At 42.3% G+C, this 9937-nt stretch overlaps 1 protein-coding gene across 2 annotated transcripts; it reads right to left on the bottom strand.

Annotated features, from left to right (window-relative positions):
* Nucleotides 1-1323: 1323 nt before the first annotated feature.
* Nucleotides 1324-9655, bottom strand: prdm11 (PR domain containing 11). 2 transcript variants are annotated; one of them, XM_028036609.1, is made up of 7 exons: nt 9257-9655; nt 7804-7967; nt 7475-7734; nt 7327-7394; nt 6598-6785; nt 5335-5754; nt 1324-4912 (listed from the first exon to the last, which is right to left on the bottom strand). In XM_028036609.1, the coding sequence occupies exons 2-7, from the start codon at nt 7829-7831 to the stop codon at nt 2769-2771; spliced, it is 3108 nt and encodes a 1035-aa protein (XP_027892410.1). In that variant the 5' UTR covers nt 7832-7967; nt 9257-9655; the 3' UTR covers nt 1324-2768. The 2 variants fall into 2 exon arrangements, with proteins under 2 accessions (XP_027892410.1, XP_027892420.1); XM_028036619.1 differs by having other exon boundaries at nt 7583-7734; nt 9257-9651.
* Nucleotides 9656-9937: the final 282 nt, after the last annotated feature.

Genomic DNA, 9937 nt, shown 5'->3' with positions numbered 1-9937 from the left:
TTTCTCTCCTGCAGACTGGAGTCCAAATTTTTGGAAAACTTGGCAGGAAGTTGTTTTGTGCTCTCATTAAATCTTCTCTGGTCGCCGTCTCCTGGCGACAAACGACTCCTTGTATTAATTTCATTTCCGTAGATGTGGTCTGATGCTCTGATGGGTAAATTGTTTGTTGAATGGGTTCAGAATCTCTGACCCCACTGGGTCCCACTAAAGCCTGCACTGCAAAGGAGCTTTCCAACATGTGACTCTGAGTTAATGATCCCAAACATCCTGACCAGTTTTCCTACAGGGAAAGGATCCCAAACTGATTTTGAATGGATGAAAAAAGGTTAAGGAATAAATTAGCTAAAGATCCAACCGTAAGCTGTGAACTTTGTTAAAATCTGAGTCTATGCCAGAAAACCAAAGTCTTAAAGGTGATCAATTATGCTTCTTTGAACAGGTTAGGATATGTCTATGGTTCATAAAAACATGTTTATTACATTTATTGCACAAAATCATTCTTAGATAATGAGGTTTTACTGTAGAGTGTGCTCCTCTCAGAATGAGCTGTTTTAGGGTCTCCTGTCACTTTAAATGTAAAGAAGCTGCTTCTGGCCACGCCCCCAAACTCAATATTTACACAAACAAAATGGCTGCCAACTGATGCGCATTTAAACAACAAACAAGAATGGGAAATCAACAAAATATTTGTCTTTTCCTGCAGCCATTGTAGTAAAACCAGCTGACCAAGCGTGCTGGAGTTCAGCTTGGGTTGCTAGGTAACAACAACCTGCTGGGGTTGCTAGGTAACAACACAGTGCCCGTCAAATGTGACTTAACAATCGCAAGGTTTTCGAAACGGCTCATTTTCCAAGCAAAAAACAACAACAAATAAAAACATTAACTTATTGCCAAAAAACATCCAGATATCCTGACTGCTTAGGCTGTTTTTAGAAGCATGAGAAACCTAAACTGAAATATAAAAATGTGCAAAATGTGAATTTTTCATAATAGGTCACCTTTAAAAACATAAATTAGAGGCAGGATAGTGTCGGTTCTGACTATCAGTGAGAAGAGGATTCACAGAGAAACTGTGGTTTCATCTCTTTGGACCAACAGCAAAACACTTGTCTTTTCCAGCAGCCATTGTACAGTGCATACAGTGGTAAGACCTGATGACCAAACGTGCTAGAGCTCTGCTTGGGTTGCTAGGCGATGAACTGGGGTTGGCTGGTGTTGCAGTACATTAACTTATTGCCAAAAACCAACGGTGTGTTTTTTGAGAAGCAGTAGAAACACAAACAACGCTTCACATCTGGAACAACTTCAGAATGAAAGCTTTAAAAAAATGTCACATTATTCCTTTATTTGACCAAAAGAAACCACTGATATTTAATGAAAAATAAACCCTCTATTCCAACATTTATTAATGCATTAAACGTGTTGATCATGCAGCTGGGAAGCCTTTGCATCACTGAAAGGGAAAGTTTTAACTCAAATCATTCACTGCTGTGAAAATGTAAACAAACAGGGAGAGAAGCAGAAGAAAAGACACCCAGAGCAGCTTTAGCATTCATTCAGTTCGACAATCTTTACATAGCAGAGAAAAATACTCTCTTTAAAAACGAGACACGACAGCATTTGCACCGTTTTTATACAGAATTATAAAGCCTTTATACATCCATACACTGTGTTATTGTCAGGCACTGAGACTGAGCGTCCTGCTGTTAAATCAGCTGAAACAGAGACAGACATTCACTCTGACACCAACTCATTGTTCCTCAGGGTGACCGTCTTATTCTGCCAACACGTGCAGCTCGGAGCACAACTTCAGCGATCCATAGGAGGATCCAGAAAACGGAGCGGAATCCAAAGGAGAACCAATAGGAGGAAGCAGTGGGAAAAATCCCAAAGAAAATCCAGTAAGATCCGGAGGAGGATCCAGAAAAGGACGCAGGAGAATCTAGAAGCAGAACAAGAGAATCTACAGCTGCCTCCAGGCAGGGATGGTCGATAAATTGATTGAATTAAATATTTTTGGTTTCTGAAGATTTGATTTTTGGAAAATCTGGATGTTTTTTCCCCACCAGTTTTCATAATTAGTTAGCCGCCATCTTTATTGTTTGTTTTACAATGTCTATTTATTTGGACTTTGAATTCAGGTCAACTCTTCAATAAAATATTAGGACAAAGCTGAGATTTTATTTTATTAAATTATGAGAATAAAGTCATAACATTACCAGAATTCAGTTATAATATTATGAGAATGTTACAACTGTATTTTCTGTGATTTGTAATTTCTTTTTTTACAAAAGAAAATGAGCGAAAAAATAAAAAATCCATTGAAATGGGATGTTGGACCTGGAATGAAAAAAATCTGGAGATTTTAATTTTAAGCCATATCACTCAGCTCTGTTTCCAGGAGAGAATTTAGTGTTAAAATTGAATGACTTTGTTTTTAAATTCTGCATTTTATGAAAATGTTGCCCTTTATGTTATGCAGAAGAGGCGGCCGGCCGTCTTCATACAAGAGAAAACTGAGGTTTTCATGAAAATGGTCGCTTAGAAATTAATCATAAGTTGATAGATAAAATCAATCAACTTTATATTAACTCATAAGTCAATAACTTGCATCCCAAATTAGAACCTTAACATCTTTCACAGCTGTTTTAGATAGAACCTCCTTCCTGGTCCGTCTGTAATAAATTCTTTTCCTGTCATCACTTTCCAGTGCATAAAGGTTTTCCTCCTCTTTTCTTCTAGTTTTTTGTGGTTTGTTATTCTGTTTACTACAGATATTCTGCGTTGATGTCACTGCTGTGCAGGCCTGACTTTGGATCAACATCCGACATCCTGTTCAACACCTCGGTCGAAAGAGAGTAGCTGCTCCCAGACTTCTCCTCAAACCAGCTGTCCAACGCTCGCTTTGCGTCAAAGTTTGCGACGGGCGGCCCGTTGACGGCCATGGTGAGCAGGTCGTTCATCTGCTCCAGGGTCAGCCGGGAACGGTTGTTCTTACAAATCCTCTGCAGAGCGCCTCTACCTTTGTCGCAGCAGGCCGTTGAGCTGGGCAGCACCCTGACGACCTGCAAAATCTGGTTCAGCAGCGGGAAACGCTGCTTGTACCTGCAGATGTGAATCAGAATGTCTTTGAAGCTGTTCATGCTGAAGTAGTCCACCTTCAGCTCCTTCCATTCCACCAGCAGGTTGCTCCTGTTCTCCGTCCGGCCGTCCTGACCTGCAGAAGGAATGGAGTCCAGGTGGTTGAATATGATCTGGATTTCCTCCTCACCGAACGTCTTCAGGTCTTCACGGTTGCCGGGCCAGCTGTCCAGGTCCAGCACCTTGCAGGCTTTGGTGAAGGAGCGGCTCTGCAGGTCCAGCCTTTGTGACAGGATCCCCTGACTTCTGCTGCAGATCTTTTTCCGGATGGACTGAAACTTGGACTCTGCAACACGAAGGTTCTTCAAAGCGACACCATTGAAGCTTTCCCTGAAGTTTTCCTCAAACTCCTGCAGATATTCACCAGGACAATCCACCAACTGGCCGATTTCCTGAATCGCCTCCTCTAGCCTGGCTTCCACCTGCGACACCAGCAGGTGCTCCCCCTGGAAGGTGAGGGCCAGTCGCGAGAGAACAGCTATGATGTCCAGCAAGAAGTAGATGAGTTTCACAGACTGATAGTCCATGAGGAACTGGAGGAGTGTGAGGGCTATAGCTGCAGCGTCATCCCGCTGTGTTTGGCTGCTGATCTCCTTCAGGTGTGCCAAAACCTCCAGGTAATCCTTGATGAGTGCATTCAGGACGTTTGGTTCTCCTATGATCCATCGAACGGCTCTGATGTCACCCAGGAACTCCGTCTCCTCGGACAGAGTTGGAGCGGTGGATCGCAGCTCGGCCATCATGCGTGGAGAGTAGCGGTAGAAACTGAGGAGCTGCTTCAGGTTGTTTTCCAGATCCTCAAGACAGGAGAGCTCCTTCCCACTGATGGCGTCCAGTACCTCCAGATGAGGCCGGTGGATCAATATGGGAAGACAGAGGATCCAAGGAAAAGTCTTTTTTACAGATATGTAAAGGCTTCCTCTAATCCCTGAGGAGATGTTGGTGCCATCCACTCCAAGACCTACAACCAGCAAGTCCTGAAATCTGAGTCCCAAGACGCTGAAGGCCCGATCCAGAAGCTGGAGGTATCCATCCACGTTAGGCATGCTCACTCTCTCTAAGGACAGGAACTCCATTTGTGGGGAACTGTCACTGGTTGTGAACTGGACATAAACTGCCACCAAATCTGAGTAAAGGTCGTCATTTTGAGCATCCATAATGACGCTCAGGAAAGGGGACAGACGCATCTTCTCAGCCAATTCTTCCTTCAGAGCTCGAGCGATGTGGTGGACCAAAATCTGACAGTCACCCTCATTCATGTACTGATCTACAATTTTGAGTTCGCACTTCTTCAGTAGTTCAGCCAGAGGACGTAGGTCGGAAAAGGCCCGTCCCTCGAGAGCCAGGTGGTACGCCGCATTGAACAGAATCGTCATGTTCTTGCACATCTCCTCCGTCTTCTCAGGATGCATCCGCAGCTTGTAGAGCTGCAGACACTTCTTGTGGAGGTTGCTCTGGCTGTGCAGCTTGATGGTGTGGATCTTGAACTGCTTGGAGCCGATGATGAAGGCTGACGTTCGAGACGACTGGACGGTGTACTGGCGGCAGACATGGCACCACATTTCATTAAGGGTCGGTGAGTACCGAAGAAACCAGAACTTCTTCAGCCACTCCTGCTTGAAGCGGCGAATTCGTCTGCTTGATCCAGAGTAAGGCTTTGATGAGTCCTCTGGGGAAATCACAAGGTCGGCTGAAACCGACTCATCAGCCGAGTCCACTTCCTGGTCATCTTCATCCAGTACCATCTGAGTGGGCGTCAAAGGTTCCATACCTGTGAACACAAACTTGTTTAATCTTTGCTGAAAGAAAAGTGCCAAGGCCAAAACACACCGGACCCGTTTTAGCATCTGATCCAACGGCTCCATATGAAACACAAAACAACTAAACACCAGATTCCAGTGCAAAAACAGCACCATCTAGTGGACAAATTATTATTATTTTTTTTTAATAGGTGTTTCTATTTAGCAAATGTATTTTTATAATTCCAATTTGGACAATTGTATGGTTAATGGAAACTGAGACATTGAGGCAGATTCTCCAGGAAGTTTCTTCTTGTCCATATCTGGAGAACTTTGTACGAAACCAAACTACTGCTCTCTTATCTTCACCTCTAAAGCTTTAGCAACTTCTTCCTACGTCTAAATGATTTGTGGCTCACCAACTGCATCGTACAGCCCATGTATTTGAACCCACCTTGGGAGTCCTCGATGGGACCCTGTTCGGGATGCGGTGGATCCGGTTGGAGTTCAGAACTTGATGGACCAACCGAGTTCCCCTGTTGCTTTCTGAGATGAGACAGCTCCTCCTCCAGCTCCAGAATCCTCCTCTTCAGTTTGACGCAGTTGGGGCAGAAGGAGGTGGAGGGTTCTCCGCTGGTCAGGTTATCCTCACCCTTCTCCACCTTTAAGTTGGGAACACTGGGACTGGACCCAGACCTGGGCTTAGTGCAGTCCTCCAGAGAAGCTTCTATAACGTCTTTGAAAATCAGGTCAATCTTCTTCTTCTTGGCAGGAGGCTGACCGTCTGTTTCTTCACAGGACTGCTTGCCGGTGCACAGTTTAGGAGCTGGAAGCTCCTTATGGAGACTTCGGGGGACTGTTGATGTCTCAGGACCTGAAACAGAACCAGATACATCACTTACAGATAAAAGCCTAAAGGTCTTCAGCTGTTCATATGGGGGACAAAAGGCAAAAATAGTACAGGTGGGCAGAGTGCTGTAAGTTCAAATGGTACAAAACAACTAGATACAAAAAATTCGGTAAAACAGCGCCATCTGGTGGACAAATACGTTCATAGGTCACGAGAGGGACCAAAGTTTCGGTTCTGCTGCGTTTCACCTTTGTCTAGGGCTGAAACGATTAATCGGGTTAATTGTGATTAATTGATTAATATTATTATTTATCTAGTTTATTTATTAAAGGAAGTCTATGTTACTGCATATTAGGCAACAAAATATTTATTTTCATATTTAAAAAAATAATTTAATTATTTGCTTGTTTGCATCTTTTAATGTATTTCCGATATTGTAGATAGAAGATTTAAAAATGAAAAATCTGAAAATGTACCAATTTTAAAAAATTGATTACTTGTCGGAATAATCAATGGAATAATCTTGGGCTGAATTGGATAAATAATCATCAACTAATTTAGGAATTGATTAGTAGTTAACTGGAGTATATGGACTCAGAACTCAAAGCAGTGATTGAGACAAAACTGAAAATAAATAAATATATATTTTGCATTTAAGGTAAAACACCTGTGTCTATAAATATGTTTTAGCCAGAACTCCTCAAGTGGACTGAAATATTTTTTTATTTACATCTTTTAAAGCATTTTAATACTATATAAAAATGCTTAAGTGGTTAAATTGAGAATCTAAGAACGTGCCAAGCTTTAAAACTCAGATTAATCATCAGAATAACTGACTACTAAATGAATCAGTAGCTGCAGCCCTACCTGTGTCCAGGTTGCGATTGATGCTGTCTTGAGAGACGCACTGAAGTTTCTGGATGTAGTCACCGCTGTACCAAACCCTGAGCTTCTCTCCGGCCTCCAGCCTCTTGCAGACTCTGAAGTAGATGTTTCCGCTGTGCTCGAAGGCCGTCAGGTTCCTGTCGCTGTCCTCTGACGAGGTACGAACAAACCTGTGGATCAGGCCAAAGCTGTTATCTAAAAGATTATAAACATAAAATGGGAGGCTTGAGTTGTCAGACTCTCCTGTGGAACCAAATCCCAGTTTTTAATCCATGAGGGAGAAAGTCTGTCAACGATTAATGAGTTAATCACACGATAAATGAAAATAAGCTCAATAATTTCCATTCTGATGATTAATTTTCTTATCTCTAAAACCGATACTAAAATATAACATATTCCTCATAATAATTTTTTGTTATTTTTTGTGTTGAGATTCTCATAAAGTTACTATTTAAATTACGACTTTGAATAAACAGAAGCTGTAAGATAAAAATATGTTTATTAAACAAGATGGCGGCTCTGGGCACGTTGACAACACTCTCAACTATGGAAACCCAACGAGTGCATTTGTTAAAAAAAATAAAATCAAATAAATAAATAATTCAAATGTTCAAAATATTAAATCTTCAAAAACCAAAAATTTCATTAATCGTCAAAATTGATTTATTGCCCTAATATGGAGTCATTTTATTCATTCAGAGAAATGTTTACCTCATCCAGTTGGCTTTGGTCTCATCGCCGCCATCGATGGACTGAGACGAATTGTTCAAACCGACAATCTGGAACACCAAAAAGCTACTTTAGGCTTCATTTTGTCCTAAACTGGTCACAAACTGGAGCTAGACTGGTTTGAACTTACAATCCAGGAGAAGGAGCTGGCTGGTTCCTCCTTGGACACCAGCTCACCCTGGTACGGACCAAACAGCGCCCCCTTTGGGAAGATTGCATCCACGCATCGAACATCTACCTGGCTTCCCTCAGTGACGACCTCCAGGCCTGATGGGACGGTGAGAGCCGCCCTGTTGGCCGGTCCAGGGGCCACTGGCGTATCGGGGACGAAGAGCGGCGGCCCGTGGGACGGACACTCCTCCTGGAAATACGTCCGACAATCCTCGCAGACTGGAGGACGAAAACATCATCAGAAGAAGAACCTAAAAACTGAAGGAAAGAGATGATGAAGACACTCACACCAGGGGTCCGATGGCTGTTGGGTCATGATGGAACCATGTTGGTAGAAATCCAGTTCATGGTTCTGGTGTTAGACATCTGAGGGCTGTTACTGCTGCTGAAAACTGATTTTTCATCTTCATCACAGGAAACGTCTTCCTGGTTTCCGGTACTGAAACCTGAATCTGCAAATTAAGAAAATAAACACAGATGAGGAAACATTTACGACAATGGTAAAGTGGGCAAACAGCGACCCCTGCTAGTCAGATTTCAAAGATAAGTTTGGACACTGCAGATAAATACACACTGTAATAAGTAATATTGGGTTTTAGTCAGCCGGACTGATGTAATCAAGTTAACTGAACACATTACTGAACTTAACTTAAGAAAATATTTACATAAGCAGAAATAAACTTAAAGTGTTTTGCATCCGTTGTTCATGAAACAACACGAGTCTGTGATTGAAACGGAATTACGTGCAGAATTCCGCCCTAATCTCTCCTCAGTGCTCTGTCTGGACTTCCTCCCATTAAAGTAGATTTACCCGCGACTTTCTACGATGACGTCAATTTACATTTCATTCGACTTTGGAAGCTCAGAAATGTTCTCGTTTTCTCTACACAATTTCTGAGATTTTGTAGAGAAAAATCTACAAAATCAATTACAATTGCTTTTTTTTTTTAAAATGCGTTTTTTCCACAAAATGTTTTGACTTTTTAAGTTGGGAAATTTTGCTGTTTTTCTAAAACATTTCTAGGATTTATCTAACAACATAACAGTTTTTTCCTAACAAATCTTTGACGTTATAACCATAAATTTACTTTTTTTATAGGGGGGGGGGGGGCATTTCAGACCTTTATCTAAAAATTGCCTTTTTACAATGGCCCTAGTACACAGTGGTGATTGATAATTTGAGTTATAAAGTCACATTTATCGTTACCCATAAGTGCAAAAATTGCGAAATTCCTTTTAAAAAAAAAAATTCACAAAAATGTAATTCTGATTGCAAAAAAATCCCAATTCATTTCGTGAAGGTCCGACCGATTAATGTGAAAAGACATTAAGCATTGTTTGATTTTCGGAACTTATCTGATGCAGAAACAGTGATTTATTAATATTTTAAGTTTGTTTAAGGGTTTTTATAGATACATTTTTGCGCAACCGGCCATTTAATGACATCCAGGATCTCAAAATGGCCCAAAATGAAAACGAGTTTTACTCCTCTGTGAGAAGCTGTGATAGATGAAATAATCTCTGCAACATAAAACATTCCCAAACTAAAACTTCTCTTTAACTTTGTGCGTCACCTCCGGTCAAATCCACGGATAACTGCGCACTTTGCGGCTGTGCTGAGCGCAGATCTGCGCCACTCTTTTTCCCCCCTGCACCAGAGGACCTGCAGGCTGCTGGCGATCTGCCTGCTGTTTTCGGAAGCCATTTTCGGTGGCCACGGTGGCCACAGACCCGGACCCACCTGGACCAGACACGCTGCGGGGACGCCGAGCTTCTCCCTGGGCTGAAGCTCCTCTCTGCTCCTCTTCCTCCTCCGGCCGCTGGCTCTGCGGTGGCAAAGTTTGCGTTAAATTGTTTGCACGGACTCAGTCGCCTTCTTTAGCAGTGGCCACCATTTTTATCACAGGAAATGACATGGAGAGGCGGAAGAAAGCAGCTGCGCGAATATTAAAGTTAACGGGGGGAATCCGATGCGGAGTCCGGTCGGCGAGCACCGGGCGGCGGCTGGACGGGGCTCTAACGCCCGCTGTGAATGGACATTAAACAGATTTATATCCTGCAGGTTAAATATCGGCTCTAAACTGATCTGCAGCAAGAAAATTATCTGTAAATTTCCCCAAACTATGCTGAGGTTACCCTGATCATCTGGGGTAGAGAAACACATCTGGATTTTCCCCTACAGCCCTTCTATGATTTATAAATATGAAAAGAAGCCTCTAGGTACATTAATAAATATCCAATTTAATCACATTAGCACTTCTGCAGGGCCGGAATTAGGAGAATGCCGGCCCCAGGGCAGAACCCAGTTTAGGGGCACCTCAAACATAAATTTATTATTTGCATTAAAATTATGCAAAATTGACTTTTTTGAGCTTCACATCATGTTATAATGATATTCCCTCGTCTAAACATAGCAAGAGTG

This window comes from Xiphophorus couchianus, chromosome 2, assembly GCF_001444195.1.
Source record: "Xiphophorus couchianus chromosome 2, X_couchianus-1.0, whole genome shotgun sequence".
Classification (NCBI taxonomy): domain Eukaryota; kingdom Metazoa; phylum Chordata; class Actinopteri; order Cyprinodontiformes; family Poeciliidae; genus Xiphophorus; species Xiphophorus couchianus.
The sequence above is the reverse complement of the archived record's forward strand: the minus strand, read 5'-3'. Positions and strand labels throughout refer to the sequence as shown.

Bases quoted from the DNA above. Each gene is read 5' to 3' on its own strand.
- prdm11 (XM_028036609.1), bottom strand. From the start codon at position 7,831: ATGACCCAACAGCCATCGGACCCCTGGT. The intron at 7,735-7,803 runs GTGAGTGTCTTC...TTCGTCCTCCAG, and splicing joins ACAGCCATCGGACCCCTGGT to TCTGCGAGGATTGTCGGACG. The intron at 4,913-5,334 runs GTGGGTTCAAAT...TTGTGTTCACAG, and splicing joins TCCCATCGAGGACTCCCAAG to GTATGGAACCTTTGACGCCC.